Genomic DNA, 22,362 nt, shown 5'->3' with positions numbered 1-22,362 from the left:
GTTGCGTGACCTAATGGTGATCATGCTACAGAATTAATGCTCTTATGAGATGTAAACAGCATCTGCATACCAACACAATGAAGCCTAAGCTGATTACAAGTCACACTCACTGCAACCCTGACAGGCAACGAGGAAAGTCTTAGGACGAAAGCCTCTCATGCTTCAAATTTACTTCAAAGTTGACCCCAACTAGGTCAGAACTGAAGGGAGTGAGGATTACTTATGTATGGAAAATTAAAGAAATAATCCTTACTTCACATCCATATGGAAATGTGTTGATTTTGCTCTGCTATTATCTTTGATTTTTAACTTTGGGATTTTCCCTTGTTATACTTAATAAAACGTTCTTGACATCTAAGAATTTACTGGCAAACCAAAAGTAAAATTCAAAACGATGCATCTTTCATCACTTTCAATATGACATATTACATTTAAAATGATTATTTCTTGATATAAACAGTCGTATTGTTGCTGACCAAAAGTGACAATCCATTACAGTGCACAGCTGTGCAAATCCCAGTGTGTCTTTCACCAGTCTGAACATGTCAGATTTTACTATTTTCGTGTAAACAGAGCTGTGTTGTTTCTGGCTGTGGTATATTTTAATTTTGAGAAGTATGCCAGTGTTACAGAGAACTGTATAATTGTACATGAGTGCGGTTTAAGCCCCAGACAGCTATCAAAAACATTCCAGAGATTTCTAGTTTCTTTTTCTATATACTGTAGCAGCAAAATGATAAATCAGGGAGTTTTCTTTTTTTTCTTTTGCGGAGGCGGATAAATCAGACCCAAAATGCTCATACTGATTTGCAATATCACAAAGAAAGGAATGTGTGTATTAATATCTTGCAGTCTACAGAGATAAAAAAGAAAATTAAAAATAGGTCTCTAAATGAAAACAACATCAGGTGCTCTGGAGCACAGACAAAATGCTGTAGCTGTGACTGAAATGTTATCCTGAGGTTTTTTTTTTTTTTTTTTTTCTCTCCTCACTTCCAGAAAAAGAACATCAGTGTTTTGCTGAGTCTCGGCATGCTGGCTTCCTGGGGAGTGCTTCTGCTGTCAGCTCGTCTCTATTGGATGGGCAACAAGCCTCCCAACTTCTCCAACTCTGACAACCCTGCAGCTGACTCGCCACACTTCCTCACGAGAACGCTAACGTTCCTCCACCTGCCCGCCGCCAATGCCTGGCTCCTGCTTTGCCCCGACAAGCTCAGTTTCGATTGGTCCATGGACGCCGTGCCCTTGGTCAGATCCTTGGCTGACTGGAGGAACCTTCACACTGTTGCCTTCTATGGTGGATTTATCTTTCTGGCTTTGTTTGGCCTTCGTGGTCACACCTCCAAAGCCAAGGAGACCAATGGGAAAGCCCATGTTACTAATGGGAAATCAATCACTAACGGGAATGGTTTCCATGCTCCTGACACAAACCATAACACAGACCAGGGGCCGCCAAAGACCACCCTGAATGGGTCAGCTGGACTTCACCACTGTCCTCCACGGACATCCCTGCCCCCTACAGAAAACCTAGTGCTATTTTCATTAAGCATCCTGTCAATGCCTTTCATCCCAGCCACCAACCTATTCTTTTATGTAGGTTTTGTAATTGCAGAGAGGGTCTTATACATTCCCAGTATAGGCTTTTGTTTACTGGTTGCTGCTGGTGCAAGAACCTTATATGTCAGACTGAGGACTAGAGGCTGCAAGGCCTTACTGTTGTGTCTCTGTATGGGACTAGTGCTGCTGAATGGACTCCGAACTGTTCAAAGAAACAGGGACTGGAGCGATGAGGAGAATCTCTACAAGTCTGGGATCAGTGTAAATCCTGCCAAAGGTAAGAGAAGGGTTCCAGGTGTCAATGGGGAGTGAATTCTTTGTCAGATTCTTGTTTAATTATACATTGATTTAAATATGATAAATATTGATTTATATATTGATTAAATTCAATACGTACAGGGGTTTTGCTGCAACAGCCTTTCTTGGACTGGTATGACCAGTAGCTAGCTTATAGTGGCTAATGTTAGCTAATTTTGGTAAACTTTTAGATATTCCTGTACAGCTGATATTAGGGTGTCAGTTTGCCTTTAATTAGTTTGTTCTTTAATTCCCTAACTTAAGGTGCCCTGTGGAGGTTTTGACCACTGGCAATGTCTTTATGAGTGATTACTGGCTTGGCTCGTGAGGACGCACAACACTATAGACATTCTCTATGGTGGTTTCACATTATTTCACTGACATTAAAAGCATGTAAAGCAGTAAAACCATGTATACAAGTAAATGGCAATTATTTATGATTTAGATAGCTGGTTGCAGATTATTTTGGCTAAATGACAGCAACAACAGTATTTTTTTAAATGAAAACCAACATTGTGTTTTTCCACTGAAAGTGCAACTTTTGACTGACACCTCTCCCGTAGCCTGGGGAAACTTGGGGAACGTACTGAAGAACCAAGGCAAGATGGCAGAGGCGGAGAAGGCGTACAGAAACGCTCTGCACTACCGAGGGAACATGGCTGACATGCTGTATAACCTGTAAGTGTTGGAGATGCCCGTTCCGCCTCCTCCTTCCTCCTGTTTGCAAAGTCTTGACACAAACGAGTTCTGATTCCTCCCATCCATCACTTGAGATGGCAGCGGCAGAACAAGAAAGGCTGAGAGAAAGAACGGAGAGAGGAGAGTGACAGACGAGAAGGCGAAAAACAAAAAATAGATCTAATACAGGAGGAAAGATGCAAGTGAGACACAGAGCAAGGCATGATGCAAGAGTGAGGCAAAGAGGAAGTAACTTTGTGTCCCAGGTGGCTCTCCTTCTACCTTCTGCTACTTATTTGATTAGTCGTGGTTTGAAGGGCTTGTGGGAGAACACAAAGCCACTTCCAATCCTGCAACGCAAGGTGTCAAAAGCACCAAACCCTCACAGCAGACCCGTGTCCCCTGCTCTCATGCTGACACTGTTTTTCTCCCCAGTCCTCTCTTCCCTCTCAAGTTACGAGTGTCAGGAAGCTGGCAGAGCAACATAGAGAGAAAGAAAAACCGAATGATGGGTTTTTTTTTTGGGTTTTTTTTTGGTGTTCTTTAAAAAACAGAGTTGCTATTTGAACATGATGGATGGTATATTGGGGTAATGCTTTGGTATTTTTGGTAAGGGATGTAGAAGCTGCTGTGTTTTTATTTCTTAAAAATCAATTTGACTTGCTGTAATTTTGGTCAAATCTCGCTTTTGCCTTCACAGCTTTAAAACAGCAAGACAAATCCTCTGCTCTGCCGTCGGTGGTGTTGTAAAATGTCTCATATTTTTGCTTTTATTTTTGTGTGTGTGTGTGTGTGTGTGTGTGTGTGTGTGTGTGTATCAGAGGTTTGCTGCTGCAGGAGAATGAGCGTCCTGCTGAAGCACTGCATTATTACAAACTGGCCATTGGGAGTCGGCCAACACTGGCATGTAAGTAAACTCCAAAAAACAAAAGAGAGAGAGATTTTGTAGCTGATACATCAAGTGGTCAGGAAGAGGGAAAGAGTAATCGGCGATTAGATGTTCTCACATGTTACTCTGGTTTGGCTGAGTTTTTGTTTGGATTAATTAGATATGAGCTAAGGATCTTTTATTGGATCACCATCGTGCTCCAATTTTGATGGTGAATTACACGTTCTTTTGTCACGCGGACATTCAGAAGGCCGTATTCAGGCCATTTCAGCTTGAAGGGGAAATGATGAGATTCAATGTAACGCTCGAGTGCTCACATGTCATTTACTGTAGCAAGGAGAATTTTCTGTGAGAGGGCAGGTCTCCACTCTGCTTGATAACCTTCAGTTCTTCCTAGCTTCCCTATAGCTTAATCTCTCTTCGGCCTAATTTATTTTCTATTTCTTTTTCTTACTTACTTTTCTAGTGGTAATTTTAACTGCCTTTGCCCTTTTGTCTTCTTCCTTTTGGCTATATTATTGCATGTCCATCTTCCCCAACTATCCACTGTATAAAGACCTTTCCCTGTTCTTAAATACTCAATTAAACATTTTTATTGATATATCATATATTGATATTTATCAATAAGTTTGAGTTGTGCATGAAACAGCATTCTTGTGTTAGTAAACTGACCATAATTCAATAAAAAAAAAAACCTTTAACAGCCTCATAAAGCTAGATTTAGTTGGTGTCTGGTGTCAGTGAATGTGCAAGCAACAGCAGGTTCTAATGTGCTTGTGTCTTTGTTTTGAATGTTTTTTTTTACCCATCATGTTTTACCATCATCTCTCTCTCTCTCTCTCTCTCTCTCTCCGTCAAAGCGGCCTACTTGAACACAGGAATCATCCTGATGAACCAGGGCAACCTGGAAGAGGCCAAACGCACCTTCCTTACTTGTGCCGACATTCCTGATGAGAACTTGAAGGACCCCCACGCCCACAAGAGCTCCGTCACCAGCTGCCTGTACAACCTAGGAAAACTGCTCCATGAACAGGGCCAGCAGGAGGTTAGTGTTTGTAGTTCGCAGGACCAGCAGCTGAAATGAAAGTGTCAGACTGGGAACAAAATATTCCATGATTTAACCACTTATCTCTGATGTCAGACTAAAACCTCTGTGATTTAGGTCTGAGAGCGCAACTGTGTAAATAGTGAGGCTTATTTTGCACAAAATAAAATTCAAAGCCTGCATTATGCTGACACTAAACCAAAACTGGACCTGCTAAGTTCACCGTTTTTCCCCTACTGCAGGAGGCCCTGTCTGTTTATAAGGAAGCGGTGCAGAAAATGCCCAGACAGTTTGCACCACACAGCCTTTTCAACATGATGGGTAAGTCACTGTCAGAGCCTGTTTCACCCTGAATCTTTTTGTTTGAAATACCCCTGCTGCAATTGTACGATTCAAAATTCACTACCTTGTTGATACCTGCTTTGAAATGTTAATTTGATGCATTTTGATGAGGTGACACGACCACATGGTGCATGTAATTAAATTTGCATCAGCTGTGAGCGTTGTGCTTTTATAACAACAGTGTGGTCCTGGGTCAAGTTTGGCCTGAGCTTCAGTGATGAATCTTACATGTTTGTTTCCATTTCAGATGTTGCTCTTCCACTTTATCTGAGCTTTGAATTGAATTAAACAAATTGACATGAACTCGCTGCCAAAAAAAACCTTCAGAGGACTTGAACCACCTGTTGGATTTCAGCACCGAGGCTCAGAAATGTGTGGACAGACTTTGTGTCCTCTTGAGGAGAATTGAAGCTAATCCATGTAATAAATCACATCCCTCTCTTTGTTATTGTAACGCTAATTACATTATTGGAAGCTCATCCTGACGGCATAGTTGAGATTGCAGGGAGATGTCTGCATGGACTCCTCGGACAAGCCGAAGGAGAAGAGGAAGTGTGTTTTGTCAGATGGAGGGAGGGGTTGAAGGAGGGCAGTGTTTATATCAGAGTGATGTCCAGGGGGATATTTGTTAAAGCTTGTGTCGTTTTTACCCCAGGGGCTAACAGCGTGTCGTTAGATCAAACAAAATCTCACAGGGTTTCAAACACAACAATTGTTCTTTCAGAGAAAACGGTGTTTGGGGTTTATTCAGCATGTGAGGAATGCAGAGTTCAAGGCACTTTATCTGTCCTGCACCTGTTAGAAAACACACTGTTAATAATAACTATTTGTCCGTGCACCAGGGAAGGGAGAGTCAAATAAGAAAATCAAATATTTTAACATGAATAAACGTTTTTTCTTAATTAAAAGATAAGAAAAAATTATGTCAGTGAGCAGTATGCCGATAATAAAATGCATAAAGAAAAAACAGCCATAGTTCACAATTCTAAACAGGATATTGCAAATTTAGTCTTTTGGTTTTTTAATCATTATTACAAGAAAAAAAAAAAAATCTGATGTGCGATCTGTTTCAGGAGAGGCCTACATGAGGCTGAACAGGCTGGAGGAAGCAGGCCACTGGTACAGAGAGTCCCTCAGGGCCAAGCCTGACCACATCCCTGCCCACCTCACTTATGGCAAACTCCTGTCCATCATAGTAAGTCCAATTACACACACACACACACACACACACACACACACACACACACAGAGAGAGGAAGAAGCATGAAACAAGACCGAGCATTGTCTTATTAACGATTGCCGTGGTTAACTACCTGGTGGAGTGTAATTAAAGGGGGCCTGAAGTGGCAGAGTGGAGTGATGAATAATGCATATTGAGTGACTTATGGGACATTGCAGCAAGGTGAAGCAATCCTATCGATTCCCCAGCGGAGCCTGAAGACCTGCGATAATTGTTATGAGGTGTGAGCTTCTGACTCTGAAAGGTGCATGCTAAACAAACGCCCCTCTCCCCGGATCAGACGTCAAGCAGGAACTCTGCTGCATTCATGAATAAAGTGTTTGACCTCTAGCACCACTAGTCGAATAGATGAGAGGAGGATCACTCTGTGTGAAATGAGAAATTAAGACAGAAATGTTGCATTAAACACCTCTTGGGTGACCTTGGATCGACCCTGATCCAGGACTGACGCCAAACAGCTAGAAAGGAGCTTCATAAATTCATGTCTGATGTCTGAAGGTCGCGGTCATGGGGAGTTTTGTCTGGTGTAGATGAAAGCTATCTCTCTGCGATTGGATGAGTTCCAGGTTATGTGTGTGTTTTTCTGTCCCTCACTGTGTCTGTATATGTATATATGTGTGAGTGTCAGAGAACATCAAGGGCACACAAGTTTGCCCAACTTCTCCCAAATGTTCTTTCTTCTTTTTTTTTCTGCAGGAAAAACTCACACTTCCTGTCCACCCACCGCCTCTCCCTTTCCATAAAAACAAAAACACATTTATGTGACAGCAGATGTGTTCACAGCTGAGTCAAGTTTAGATGTGGGAGCTGAACCGGTTGCCCTTTTGCAACCTCTCTAGAGATGTTTGACCCCTTTGCTTCCACAGCCTCGGGTACTGAGGGGAAGACGCAACCAACCTGCTGCGCTGTCCTGTGACACACTCGCAGCTGCAACCTTCATGGGCTTTAAACCTTAGTTCTGATCATTTCCCGTCTTTGTTGAAAGATTTGAAGATATACATAGCACACACACACACACACACACACACACACAAGCCTAAAGCACAGGCTCAGATTAGAGTCGCCCGGTGTGGCTGGACATCTGCTGTGCTCCCTCAGGCTCGGGGCTCCAGATCCATGCAGGGCCCTGACTCACAGAGAGGCCCCCCTCCACTACTACAGGGCTTAAGGAACAGGAGATTGGATGGACCCTGGACAATGGGCCAGTGGACAGACTTATAATGCAATTACTCTGCTTCCTTATTGAATAACTCCATCAGCTACGTTTTTGGCTGTCCTGCCGAAGTCAATCAACAGCACAGGCATGGGGAGGAAAGGTCAAACTGAAGTCTTGTACTGTGGTTCACCCCAACATGTGCTGTAGTGCTGTTTGGCCAGTCAACAGTAAGCTGATTTATGCGTTTAACCTCAGCTTTGTATCTAGATACACTCAGCACTAATGCTAATCGCTGCCTCTCATTGTGGAGGACTGCTTAGTAATTCAAAAACAGAAGACTACATAGGGCTTTAAAAAACTGAATCTGACTTTTCATGAGTCTATTAAATGAGGACTTGCACCAGCCGAACTGGACTGAACAACTCTACTCTCAGTTCTGATGGATAGCCGGGGAAAAGGTTTAATTGAATGTAAAGAGAAAAGAGCCAAAGAAAATGTGAAATAAGCCATACAGGCCCAATATTCCCTCACTCATTTAGAGCGATTGTGGGCACGGGAAAAAGGTAATCAAGCAAACCTAATATGCCCAGTCCTCTCATTTCTTGTTGCATGGCAAGTCCAATATGGCAATGTGGAAGCAATCAGTGCTGAAGCATGAAAGAAAAGAGGTGGAGAAAACTGAGCCTCATGCATAGAAGCAATATCTTGCTCAGGTTGGTTGCAGGTGCGCGCGCGCGCACACACACACACACACACACACACACCTACAGAGGTTTTTCTTTAAAGGACAGGCATGGGAGGAGGGTACTGTTTTCTTTATGAGCATCAGGTTCCTGCTGAGACTTAACAGCAGGGTTACCATGCCTCAACTGATGCATGTCAGTGCACAATTCATAGCAGATACAGTAAAATATCAGGTGTCGCAAGATGCTCAGCTTTACAGTATCCAGCCATACAATATGTTCTTCTTATGTTATACAGTATAATTTCCATTATTATTTCATAGTCACACTTGGCTCAGGAGTTTACTACTACAACTATACATATACATATACTTGCAGAAACGGTCCTGAATCTAAGAAACACTTTAACGCCTGAGAATTAGGTGCAAAGTTGTTTATTGAGAGCAGTCCTGGTGCACACCTGGACACCACATCCCTTTTGGTCCAAGGTTGGTGGAGGTCTCGACTTGAGGTCTTACACCACCTCTTTAGCCCTACTCGGTGTTGGCCTTCCCCTCCTTGTCATCCAAGCATCTGGTTCTGAGTTGTGATGGGTGCTTTGAATCTGGTATATCTCTACTGTGAATGGATTGAGTGTTCAAGAAAAATGTGTAGGTCAAAAAAGTGCCATGTGTCATCTCTAAAAATCTTCTCACAAAAGTGAAATATCAGGTGTAAACAGTGATTTCTTTTTTCAATCAGGGGCAGAAGACAGAAGCAGAGAAGTACTTTCTGAGAGCTGTTCAACTAGACCCGACAAAAGGAAACTGCTACATGCACTACGGTAAGAAGAGATTATAGACATTGTAAACCCTTTTTAACAAAGCCCGTGTGAAAATGAACATTCAAATCTGAAAAATATGGACGTCTCTATCCTCAGTAATGTCTCATGTGCTTTACAGAGCAATGAAAATTTCATTTAAAGTCATTCAATATATGTATTATGTAAACCTGTCACTGCTTTTTGTCACGTTTCCTAAAAAAAATGATTTTGGAAATGCCCTGTCATTTAATTTACTGTTGGTATCGGTGCTGGGAGTGTCGGAGCTGTCTCACGCTTTGCAGATGGCGGCAGACACACGTACAAACAGGCATGTATGCTATGTTTATCTGAGTGAGGAGGCAGGATCAGGATACACTGTTTACCATTCGTAACACATGATACCACGTTCCTCCTGCGCCGTTGTTAATTCTGCGTTTCATATCATTGAGGAGGAACAGGCTTCTTGCCGCTCCATGTCGCTATCTCCAGGATATTCATAGGAAATGAAATCTGTCCTCTCTTGCTGAAAGCACTATTGTGCGTTGTCCCTTTCTCTTCTTCCTTATCTCTCTCCATTCCTCCTGGTGCTTTCTCTGCGCTCATATCTTGGGTTTGGAGTTTAGTTTTCTCCCTGGCGAGGGGTGCCTTGCTGTTTTTGGACCGAGCTGTTTCCCCTTCTTACGGTCTCTCCCTCTCTCTGCCTATCTGACTATTTTCTGTTTTTCTGTGTTATCTTGTAGCTTCTTGCTATAGGTGATGTTTATTTGGTCTGGTCCTCTCCTTTTATCGCAAATCTGGCTGCTTTAGCTACACTAGGTTCACTGGATGAGCTCCAGGTGTGAGTGTGTAAAGAGCGATGATATCTGTCCACATTACAACACAGCGGATGCGCACACAAAGAGGTACACATGAGATCGTGCAAGGAAGTGAGGACACTGAGGGTGATAGCTGAGGCAAGGCCCCCTTTCCTGCCATTGTTCACAGTAACACATTTTAATGCAAACTGTCCCTCATACGACCCGGTTCTGAATAGTCGGCTTTGGCTGCACCCAGTCAAAAGCTTTCAGTATAAGAAAGCCAACGGACACACACCTCAGTGGAGCCTCCCCACATTCCCCTCATCCCACATTCAGTAACATCTGCGGCCGGGCTCGCCTGTTAATTTATAGCCACTGCGGCAAGCACTCGTGGGTGCCACACCAGGTGGCCAGACTCCCACAGGAAAACACATGAAAATACCTCCGTCTCCTCTGTGATCGCAGCCGCTGCCCAACAAAACAACAATCCTTCGCTCTCTGACTGTCTCACTTCTCCCTCGCTTTCTCTGCCTCCTTTTTTGCATTTCCTGTGGTGCTCGTCCCTTTCACCACTTCCATTAATCTTCCTTTGTTTTCCTGTCATCCATCTTTGCCTGTCGTTGCTTTTGTTCCCTTGAATACCACTTCTGTCAGTTTGTTATAACACAAGTCTAAAACTAATATGTTTAATATTTTTTATGAATCTTTTTCTTAGCACAAAAAAGCAAACAAAACACCTCTATTTATAAGGAACTAAGACTGTGAGTCTATGGCCATGCTAGCACCTCTACATTTGAACTAAATGCTAATATCCGCATGCTAATATTCTCACAATGTCAATGCTAACATGCTGATTTTCAGGAAGCATAGTATTTACCATCTTAGTTTAGTGTGTTAGTATGTTGCTAAAGCTAATGTTGAGATATTTCAGTCTGGACTAAAGTGGTGGACTGACTAACAAACCAACAGGCTAACAGACTACCAGCCCTAAAACCATGTAACTAGCATGGCTAAAAAACAAACAAACTACTAAACAGAACTTCTACTGCACCCTGGTAACATGCACACTTCCTGTTTCTCCAGGTCAGTTTCTGCTGGAGCAGTCTCGTCTTGGCGAGGCTGCAGAGATGGCAGAGAGAGCTGCGGAGCTGGACAGCTCAGAGTTTGATGTGGTCTTCAGTGCCGCTCACATGCTAAGGTTGGCTAAACCGCTGACATACAACAACACCGCTTAAAAATGGAGTTTCCCTACTTGAAAAAGCATGCCGTGCAGAAAATTGACTGAGCGTTTACTTCAAGAAATTGTTGTGGTTCTTGAAATCCAGAGTTTGCTGCTGTGCTGCTTCACAATTTGTGGGGTTTATTCTGTACCTCTGCCATTTCATAACCATCTTTGAAATATAAATTATACTAGCATTATAAAATATAGTAAATGTCCTCTCCTTGGAAATAGCTGCCATAAAAGCTAATATGTATTACATATATAAACAGAAATACAGTTTCAGTCCATCATGGTGATGTTTCACTGTGGGGATTGTAAAGAAACCATAGGAGAATTTCCCCTTAAAGTTTGGCAAGCACGTGCACAGACATCTTATAAGTCTTAAAAAGTGTCAAAAGAGACTGGAAATGTCCTCCACTCCCGGCAACTGAGGGGAATATTGGAGCAATATGCCTTAATTCCTTTTTGCTCTACATATCTGGAAAAGTCATTACTGCTCTCTAGCATCCACCATGAAAGCAACACCACAGAGGATTTGTAAAAAGTTAAAAGTCTCAGGGTTTGGCTGAGGTCTGCTCTTGGAAACATTAGGAGTAAATCTAAATGACAGATTATTCCGCTGTGTTCTGGTCTGACTGCTGAGAATCTCTGTGACATGAATCCAAACGGATTAGGATTAGGGTTTAATAAATGCGACACACACCTGTCATTAACTGGATTTAAGGATAAAGCTGCTTCACTGATAATAAAGGGAGCTAGAAATCTTGGCTTCTTTTTAAGTGCAAATTTTTACATTGACTGCTCACAAACAGGATGAAAATGTAATGGGCCATGTAAATACAGTGATGGTGATGTGCTGAGTGATTCAACAATATCTATTTATTTTTTATCGCATGTTTAAGATGTTTAAGATTTCTTTTAACCTGACTTCCTGACTCTTTGTTTAGAGTTGATCAAATCTAATGTACGGAGCAGATTAACTGTTGCCTAATGTGGTGAATCGTTGCCCCAAAATGAACTGTAAACTGCATTATCAGCTATTTCACAGCTACTTACCAAAGAAATGAATCACTTGACGCTGTTTCCTAATGGTTCTGTTAGGAGCTAAAGTATTTTACAAGCTCATTTCAAAAACATTTAAACATTGCTGCAGTCAAAAAATGAGCTGTACCACCCATCGGCTACCATATTACAGTGTGTACCTGCTAGTTTATTCAGAGACTACTGAATAAGATAAGTCCATGTTTTTAGCTTTGTCTGCAGGAACAAAGAGTAAGATAATGTCATGATTAGAAATTAGACACAAATTGGCCAAAAGGATATGAAATCTGTCAAGATATTAAACGGTTTGATGTGAAAGAGTTGTATGTTAATAGTAATAATAACTCTCAGAATTTGATTTCATTAGCTAGTCAATAAATATGCAATAAAAATGATATCATGATTTAAAGAAAATAATCTATCACTATCCATGCATCATGGTGTGTAAAGTATAATTATTTTGGACATGAATATGCCTTCTAGGATTACTCTTGCACATTTTGAATCTTGTTGATTGTTGCAGTTACCTGCTAAATAAGATACAAATTTTTTATATTATGTTTAGCTATATTATGTTATGTAATCTGTTATTTAAAGAGTTAGTCCCATTGATATTGACAAACACACAGAAATGCAAAACACACAAGAGAGATGGTTTCACGTGAAAGAAAATGTGGCAGTGTGAAGTAGTCAGGCAGTTCTTTTTTTCAGTAGAGCCACCTTCACATACAAGACACACTGGTGAGTCAGAAATTTATCTCCTGTGATAAAGCCTAATGCACTGTAGGGAAGAGGCTTTAAATGAAAACAATATGCTTTATACAACTTTGGTTAACATGCAGTGAATCTGACTATTCCAATGAAAATGAACAGTAACATCACCAATTAACACAGTTAGTGAACGGCTAACTGTAATTAAAGTAATTCATGTGATTAGTTGTACTGTACAAAATGAATGAGTACAATTATCAGTCGTTTTTAGTAGTGCAGTATTATTCATATAAATTGAGTTATTACGTGCAGATTTTTTACTCTCCCTGCCTGCCCTCTGTTCTTCTGTCTCTTCAGGCAGGCCAGTCTAAATGAGGCAGCAGAGAAGCAGTATGAGCGAGCAGCCAGCCTCAGACCAGATGTAAGTACCTGGACTGGTGAGCCTGTTAGCACTTATCATGGAAATGCACACACACACGCGCACACACATGCATGCACACACACACGCATGCATGCACGCACACACACACACACGCACGCATGTACGCACGCACGCCTTCACTGTAAATTCCATTTACAACATACTATGTATTACCCATCATTCTGACATTATGTTATAGTGCTGTTGTTCCTGGCGAACAGTGATAGAGCTGAACTGAATATAAAATGGAAACTGTGCATAGTTCACGGCTGTGAACCGGTGCCTCGATGTGCTTATGCAAACACCAACATCCCAAAGAGAAATGTGGTTACTGTCACACATTCGGCTTCAGAGTACACACTTGATCATCACAGTGTAGTTAAACAGACAGAGCCTTATGCGATACCATGTCAACACATGCGGTTGAGGAAGCTGGGGGGCTATTATGTCCTGTTTCTGCCTTGTATGAATCAGTCACTTGAAAGAAAAAGGGTGCGTGGACCGGTCTGGGAGCGGCTAATTTAGAGTCATAGAAACCCCTGTGTTTTCAGACAAGACTGAGAAGGAGCTTCCTGCACTCATTTGTCATGTTAATCTGCCTAGTGACGGTCTGCTCTGTGATTTATGTTGCCAGTTCAGTCAGGAGAGAGAATTAGACTTTCATCTTCATGCCCTTCACTGGGGTAACCAGTGTTATATTGCCACACCCTGTATAGCAGCGTTTCCAAACTTTTTTTTTTTTTTTTTGTCTGACGTAACCCCACAGCCATCCTGTCAGATGAACTCAAGCACCCCTTCACAGCCCTCATCTTCCAATGTGTTCTTTTCAAATTTATTCTAAACTGGATGTTATTTAACACTATTAAAGTTTATGAATTAAGAAATGATCTTAAGGATTATTTCAATCATTTATCCATTACTTTGCTAGCTAGCTTTAACAGTTTATCCTTCCTTTCTAGTTTGCTAACTAGCTTTCACACACTCTCAATGCTACACACTGTGTTCTGGCATTTATTTCAATTTTCTTCAAATTAGTGGAGCTATTCTACAATTTCTCCACGTACCCCCAACTACACTGCGAGTATCCCCCTGGGGATAAATGCTGGTTGGGATCACTGCTTTATAGTATCTGGCTCTTTTTAGATAAGGTCTGCCTGTCTGTTCATATCCCATTTAAGCCTTAAAAGCAGAGTAAAACATAGAGGAGAAGAATGCTGGTTGTCCATTTTAATTTGGAAAGCTCTGTGTTTATATTTACTTCTGTGAAAAATAAGGTACCTCAAAGTCACAGTCATTATAATTCCGTCTGGAAGGCTTCATGTGCACATTCAGACACTCTGAAGGTTTCTCTTGTCTTGTAACAAGTAAAGCGCCTCTTGTCTTTGACATTTTCCCTGCACACGTCTGCTTAGTGAATGACAGTCTCTCAAATATCAACTTAATCCAGCAGCTTTCAGGTCATGAAAGATTCAGCGCTGGCTCTACGTGCTGAGAAAGGCAATAATCTTGTGCCTCCAGAGGAAGGTGCCAGGGAGTTTTTCATTTTACACAGACTGAAACACTTTATTGACAGCACTCAGAGCTTCATCCCACATATAACTGTGTTGTCTGAGCAGAAGAGGCAAAGTGGAAAATGAGCAGTTGGTATTCAGCATGTTGGTCATGATGAGCTCACATTGGAATAACAGTTTTGTTTTTAGTTTAAAGTTATTAATGCTAAATATTTTAGTCTTGGTTGATTAAGCAACACCTGTGGTTACCGTGGTAACAGCAAGTGTGGTTTAATACAATAGCAAAACAGTAGAAGAGCAAACGGGTGTGTCTCTGTTTACAAAGCAGAAAAAAAAAACACACTTTAATGAAGTCAGTCAAAAGTAATTGCAAATGAGATCTGGAGTCATGCAGCACACGACGGCAAGTTTGTTACACAACAGCAGGGCATGGTAAACTTGGTTCCCGCGCTGAGGAGTGTGCAGGTGTGCAGACTGTCACCTGCAGCTCATCATCTAACAATCAGTTGAAAGCTTTTAATTTGAAGCAGCAGCAGTAACTTGGCACAGTGTCAAGAGAGAAAGCAATAAACAAAATAATTCTGGATTATATACGGACTCCACCACTAACAATGATAACTACAATACAGGGAGGTAATTCCAGAATGTAAATACATGACCATTATTACTACCAATATTTTTATTCTAACTTAAGCTGGTGTGTTTATGGTCCACACTGGCTCATAGGGCAGGGTGCATCTCAAAAGCTGAAGATCAGAGGCAGATCTTATCATAAAAACACTAAATAATACATAGAAATACTGTATATCCAACTCACTGAAGGTCAAGAGCTTACATCTGTTTCATCTCTGCGAACAAGCCCGACCCAACCTCAGAAGTAATCTCAGTCAGAAGAGACACACGGAAAAAAAAAAGAATTACTGACTTATGCTGGCTGCCTTCTTATATACACAGAACACATGTAAACATGTCTCCATTTTTAATGTCCCCTGATCCCTTCTGGTGTGATTTAGTCCAGATTGTGTATTGTGTCTCACCCAGTTGTTTAGAATGACAAAGGGACCTTCATTTATCTGGCTTAGTATGTCTCTGCTGCTAACAAAGCTCCTCAGTGGTTAAAAAAAAAAAAAAAAATCAGAGCAAGGTTTTGAAGTGCTTTGAAATGAAACTGCTTAATACATTCATTTGTTGCACTAGGTGAGGAAAAAAAAAAGAAAAAGGAATGATAGTACTGTGCAGCAGCTCCTCCCACTGTAAAACTGCATTAATTCATTAATTTTCCAGCATCTTTTGCTGGAAATCTTCCATCTCCAAATGCATTCATTTGTCACATTAGATGAAAAAAAAAACAAACTCTCACCCTCACGGCTTGTCTTTTAACACTGCTTAAGAAGTGGAATGTAGACGAGTGTAACATCAGGGTTAAGAAGAGACGAACACTTGTGATGGTGAAGACAAAATCTGTGAATTAGTTGCCAAGTTGCTAAGCATATGTCATGCAATGAGGACGCAGGGCTGGGAACAAGGCCAGGTCTTGGGGATGAGATGCAGATGACTTTTAGGATGACATTTGGGTGTGTTTGTTATGTCTTGCTGGGAGTCGTGTGTATGACCTGGATTTGATAGCTGGTAAAGTATTCAGGACCAGATGGTATTTTGTTAAATAGAACCCCAGAAACACAACTCTAAATGGGTTTGTTCATTCATATGATAAAAAATACTTAACACTCGCCCACACACAACCTGTAGCTACCTCTTTGTTCACTGCGGCAATGTCAAAGGATGTACTTTGTCTTTGGCCATGCCTGCTACTGTACTATGAGATTTCATTGGGGCAAAAATTGATGCATATTTGATTCTCTTAATCATAGGAAACATGGAGACTTAGCTAAAATGCATTAATGTCTCACATTACTGTGTTCAATGTCGAACTGAGAAGGGCAAGTTTAAAATAGTTCCCGAATGGATGAATTCAAGGTCAACACAGTTGCCACAAGTGATCCTGTTACTCAACACCTCACATCTCTATAATTATAGCATTATGCACCACTCAGTCTCCTTTTCTACTGTTTGACCCTTTGCCCTCTCGTAGTACCCAGCTGCTCTGATGAACCTTGGTGCCATCCTCCACCTGAATGGGAAACTTCCCGAAGCGGAGGCCAACTACCTGCGTGCACTCCAGCTCAAACCAGATGATGTCATTACCCAGTCCAACCTGCGCAAGCTTTGGAACATCATGGAGAGGCAGGGACTCAGGACTAAGCATGGGCTTGGGACGCACAAGAGCGACCTTTGAACAGAGAGAGTCGCTGCACTGTTCCCTCAGTGGTGATGAAGCGTCCTGCAGAGAATGAAGCAGGAAAGAGCTGGAAGCTAAAAGCTCTCTGTACAAGACAGGAAAGACAACTCCTTTCGAGTTTGTGGCCTGTGATGCTTGTGGAAGACAGTTTGAGGCTCGGCACGTTTGGGATTGAAGGGGCAGGTTCAGCCAAACAATGCGTCACCATTGGTACTATACGATGGCTCAAACTACTAAAACTAATGTCATCTTTTGTATAGCATTTTATCATGTGATGCTCAGTTAAATTATACAGTGAAGTCAAAGGCAAGTAACTGCAACGTCCAAAAAAAATACGTTGAGATTGAAGATCTTAAATATGAGCTATGATGGAAATCTTGGGTTTTAGAGCACTTAATCTGAATGAGGATGTAGCAAAAGTATTTAAATTATTTCTGCTGAATGGGTTTTGAAGTTGTCAACACTGACGAGAACTCCTCCGATTTTACACATCAGTCTGTTTGCAGGTCTTGGGCAGAACTGCTGCATATGTGAAAAGAGTTGTGTAAAGTCTTCTGTGGCTCCAGACAGAGCTCTGCAAAAACCTCAAGTGATGTCACTTCAATCAGCATCAGTTGGGTTTGAAGATGACAAAAAAATCTGGGGAGGTTAGAAAGAGCTTACCAGACCTCTGCAGCCCGCTCCTCATCTCTGCTTGAGGTTCACAGCTCAAGGCTACATTAGCCACTGCGAGCATAAAACACATGAATATCCCACCGAACGGTTGGTGGTCGAGTTGTATTACTGGTGATGTAGACACCAGGTTTTTACAAGGAAGAAAGGAAGAACTTCTTTTGCTGAACTGTTGATTGCAAAATCGGTGGAGTCCTCTTTTAAAAATAAAAAATAAAATAAAATCCCTGATTAATTTCTGTCAGGGTGATCTAGCCTTGAACCTTTACTCTTAACATAATAAATACTTAGCATTAAAGGCATGCCAGTGCTGAGACATCTTCAGGTACTACCCTCTAACACAGTGCTCTATAGTACATTTCTCCCACCAAGTACCAAGAACAGGTTAAATCGTAACGTGTATCCAGTCACATTCTGTTGTGTGAGTCACTGAAGATGGTTTGCACCAGGTGCATTTTAGACGCTTGTGACCGTAAAGATGTAAACAGATCATAAGAAAACTCCTCAGCGGTGCCAAAGCTTGTACTGAGTCTTTACGCCTCTCGTGCCAAGCAAGAAGTGTTGTCACTTATGTGTTGTGTTTCTTGTGTCAAATGAAGATGTTTCATTTCATGTGATCAAATGATCAAATTTAATTTATTAATACGTTTAAAAAAATGTTATTTTATGTGAAAAAGCCAACACTGTGCCGTTTCACTGTCATATTAGCCCACCCACTCTTGTTCCTCCAAATAGATAGGCTAAAATAGGCAACATGACAATGACATTAAAAATGTTTTTTATTATATGTGTTGTTATTTTTTTCTCTCTGCTCAGGGACATCAGGTTGTGATTCCTGTCACATAAAGGGTTTTGTGACACAGAGAGAGCTTCTTAAAATGATATTAGATGTTTTTGATGATTGTGATGTTTGGTTAAATTATAGAAAATGTGTAGCTGAAAATGTGTTGTGTTTTGTAAAGAAAAGTGAAACTTTTTCCATAATAAAAACATGATTTTTGCTCTCAGCTGTGTGATGCGTCCAGAGTGATGTCATCCAATATCAACCAGACCATGGATATATATGTATATAATGTATATATGTGAATACAGTGTATGTACAGACCTGACATTTGGCTGTGATCCAGTCACTCCATTGATTGAGGAGTGACAGGGTGAACCCCGTGGCTTAGTCTGAGTCTGTTTCTCTCCCTCATTTCCTGTCATCTCTCCTCTGTCTGTAAATGCCCAAAAGATACTTGGGGAGTGATGGTAATACCAAATAATACAAAGGTATGGCATAGAGTCTCCATGCGTCACGGGAAAATATGGGGACTGTATGGAAGCAAAAATGTCTCACCAGATTTTGACATTTGAAATCGTGTGAATTTGACTGAATTCAACTCTTAAAATTTTCAATGACTCATTTCACTGTTATTTTTAAATATTCACAAACTCAGAGTGAAAAAAATTCATCAATTCAACATGTCACATGACCAGTGGAGTGTAACTTGATTGGCTGGTTTGATTTGAGACAGAATCATTGCTTATCCTTGGTATCCCAGATGTTGAATCTGATTTTTTTACTCGACTTTTGGGATCTGATTTTGGCCTATCGAATTTGAACAACTTGAATATGTATAATTCACATTCACATTAAATTAATGAACATTAAAAAAAAACAGTGAAATGATAATTATTGAAGATTTCAAGAGTTTAATTCAGAGTCAAAAAATGTCACAGGCTTTTAAATGCAAAAATCTGGTGAGACAGATTTGCTTCCATAGACTGTGTTCAAGAGAGTAGATGTTTACATGCCTAAGAGCTAATATAAACTAACTTTGCAGCCCTAATAGCTTACAGGACACAAACTTGAGCTTAAACCTAAATATGAACTCAGGATATTAATGCTAGAACAAGTGGCAAATTTGTAGAGGAGCAGGTTCTCAGGATCTAAGTACGGCTGAGGTCCCACACTGCCTGCAACTGATTTGTACAGATGTGACAAACAGCTGATATGAATGGCAAACAGAGTTACTAGGAGCAGGGCAAGGTACAGTACTATTTATAGTGCTATTTGCAGGCAATCTGGGATATAAAACACCATAGCAACAGGAGCAGCATGAAGTTAAATTTGGCATAAAATTAGTGCAATAGAGCAGGAAGAGCATGATTGACTGCTTTGGATATGTAGTATGTTGCAGTGAGAATAGTGTCGTGTGTACTGTAGCAGCAGTCTAGTTGATTTCCTGATCTGAGATTACCAAATATATTTTTTTCGTGTGTCAAATGTTAAACATGTTTATAAAGGAACCAATTTCTTTCCAGTCCTGTTACCTAGTCTTGGTTTCATTTGGGGGCATCTGTGTCAGATACTGAACGTAACAGAATAGCAGGCCTATCTCTCGCCCTCTCTCTCTATGTGACACACACGCACTCAGTTTTATGGGAGGATCCACTAATTAGACTTGGTCGATTCACAAACTCAACATGTTGACATCATCTGATCAAGCAGAGATCAAAGAGTTTCTAATGACACGCCAGACTTTGAGCACACCAGGCCGGGAATATTTAAGAAGATATCAAACTTGACTCACTTACTGACTTGCAAGAACTCCAAGTCCCAGTTTCAAACATTTCAAAGTTTGTGGTGGAGCTTGGCATATGTCCGCAAAGGCATATTTTGTTATGTAATGATAATAACAACTCTGTCTCAAAAAAATGTGTTTGTTATGCATAGAAAGAAGCGTACTTTGAGACACCATCTGCAAGTCTCATCACAAATCTGTCCATCTCACCCATAGGACCAATTCAAATATCTCAAGTAGTTTACTGAGAAATGATGGCCTGGCTCTGGAAAACAGTTCCATCGACAAAAACTCCAATATCATGCCAATAAAAAAGCCACATACACAGAATGTGCACTGGGCTATTAAATGTTGCACTCTATGTGAGTTTGTGCAAATCATTTTGATTTTCTTAGCTTTAATACAATGAAGTATGATATAATGATAAAAAAAATATGCATCAAAATATTGCATCTTTTTTCCTGGTGGAAATTTCGCTGGAATAATAAATAATATAATATTTAACTTAATTACAAAAATTATTACCTCCTTTCATAATTAAAAAAAACATATTATAATAAACTAAAATTCATAAAACCTGGATTATAACATTTCTGAAAGGAATTCTACAACCACAGTTTTACAACTATTGTCTATTGTTGGAGAAAAAGACACAGAGCCTCTATAGTCATACACACGACCCCATCTTTCCTCTGTATTTCCCAGGTCACATTAGCTTGACACCCAATAAGGAAACACTTTGATAACCTTCTTCTTCTTGCCAGGGAGTGGTGCCCAGGGGTAAACAGCCTGCAGGATCCTCTGTTCCAGAAAACTAATGAAATCAGTCGTATTCTTGTTACTCAACCTTACACCCAACTTAACTGTAAAGTGCCTCTGTCATTCAGGAGATCAAAGTTTGTCGCACGTGGCCACATCTGTGAATGGGCGTTCCATATCCGGCAGAAATGACCTCTAATGGTGGGAGCAACACCTGCACCTAACATGGTAAAGTAAAATACTAAAACTAGACTATAGGGAAGGAAGTCAGGCAGGCCCAGGACAGATGAAAGACTTCCTTTCACTACGCTGGCAAGGTAAGCATGTGGGAATAGGGGAACCATATGGCTGGTGCCTTAAGTCTTGGTGTTTTAGCAAAGTGAAGTTCAAGGACATTAGATGTGGTTTAAATGAACAGCTGGGCACCAAACAATCACCTCTGAACTGATGGTTGTAGGCTTCCGTCAGATGTAGTGAAGTTCACATTTAGATACTTTTCCCACATGCAGTCGATCACTCACCCTATGGATCATACAACTGGGTATGAAACAAAAACAAGAAAAACAGGCTATCAATAGTTCAACATGCTATTAAAGTGCATCAAGTGAAATAGTAATAATGGTCATAAACTATACAAATGTTCTGCAATGCCAAGGTGAAACATTAACTTTGGTAAGCGACTGAAAGCTGTAGCATTTAGCGCTGCCTCAATTATGTGAAGTCCTTAAATAGTTATCACCAAAGGTGTCAGCTTTTATTTAAGCTTTTAAAATAGTAATTATGTGGCATCTGAAATGGCTTTTTCATTCAGAAGATGGACATGAAAGACAGTGAAGATTTTAGAATAACCACTGGTGGCAGAATTGTTCTGATCTTCTTCTTCAGTAAAAGTACCAGTGCAACAATGTAAAAATGCTACATGCTATACATTACAAGTAAAAGTACAGAAGTATCATCAAAATCTAGTAAAAGTGAAAAGGAGTCTGAAGTAAAATAGCCCCTGTGACTGATATATTGTTATATATGAAATTATTGTTAATACTGATGCATCAACACATGAAAAGCATTTTACTGAGCTAGTTTTAACTTCTTTATGTACAGTTGAATGGTTTAGTCCTGTGGTTCACAACCAGCCCCTCCAAAGTATAACAAATTAAATCTGATTAATGGTGTTGAAAAGAAGAAAATACAAGGTTCTACCTAACAAATCTGTTTTAATTTCCTTGAACTTTTTTGTCATCTTGTTTTGTGAAATATTGCATACTTTTACCTCTTTGAGCCTCAAACTGAAATGTGAATTAAACCATCATGAGAAGTTTAGTGGGGAAATGTCTCTTTGGTGGAACTCCTCAGACATCTGCTTTTTTGTGAGGGGTCACAAGCCAGAAAGGTTGGGACCCACTGGTTTAATCTTTATTTAATCTTCTTTGTTACAATGCAAAATCTTAATGAAGTGGAGTAGAAGTATAAAGTAGCATGAAATCAAATTACTCAAGTAAAGTACAAGTACCTCAAAACAGCAATAAAGTGCTTGAATAAATGAGCTAATAATTATGATGCCAGCATGGAGTTGGACTGCTAGCCCCCTGAAAATATTTTGATGAGTTGCTGACTCACTCTGAAGGAGTTTTGTGCAGGAATAATGGCAAAAATGTGCCATTAGAAACCACTGC

General features: G+C 40.6%; 1 protein-coding gene across 1 annotated transcript in view; it reads left to right on the top strand.

Annotated features, from left to right (window-relative positions):
- The window catches only part of tmtc2a (transmembrane O-mannosyltransferase targeting cadherins 2a), a 55,945-nt gene extending 37,575 nt beyond the window's left edge, over window positions 1-18,370 (top strand). Inside the window, exons 3-12 of the mRNA XM_056367708.1 lie at window positions 1,000-1,834; window positions 2,418-2,532; window positions 3,354-3,439; window positions 4,282-4,466; window positions 4,709-4,787; window positions 5,882-6,003; window positions 8,629-8,710; window positions 10,570-10,684; window positions 12,818-12,881; window positions 16,485-18,370. Of these exons, the coding sequence (XP_056223683.1) occupies window positions 1,000-1,834; window positions 2,418-2,532; window positions 3,354-3,439; window positions 4,282-4,466; window positions 4,709-4,787; window positions 5,882-6,003; window positions 8,629-8,710; window positions 10,570-10,684; window positions 12,818-12,881; window positions 16,485-16,688 (1,887 nt within the window). The 3' untranslated portion in view covers window positions 16,689-18,370. The remainder of the gene's footprint in view (window positions 1-999; window positions 1,835-2,417; window positions 2,533-3,353; window positions 3,440-4,281; window positions 4,467-4,708; window positions 4,788-5,881; window positions 6,004-8,628; window positions 8,711-10,569; window positions 10,685-12,817; window positions 12,882-16,484) is intronic.
- The last annotated feature ends 3,992 nt before the right edge of the window (window positions 18,371-22,362 follow it).

Source organism: Seriola aureovittata, chromosome 22, assembly GCF_021018895.1.
Source record: "Seriola aureovittata isolate HTS-2021-v1 ecotype China chromosome 22, ASM2101889v1, whole genome shotgun sequence".
Classification (NCBI taxonomy): Eukaryota; Metazoa; Chordata; class Actinopteri; order Carangiformes; family Carangidae; genus Seriola; species Seriola aureovittata.
The sequence above is the reverse complement of the archived record's forward strand: the minus strand, read 5'-3'. Positions and strand labels throughout refer to the sequence as shown.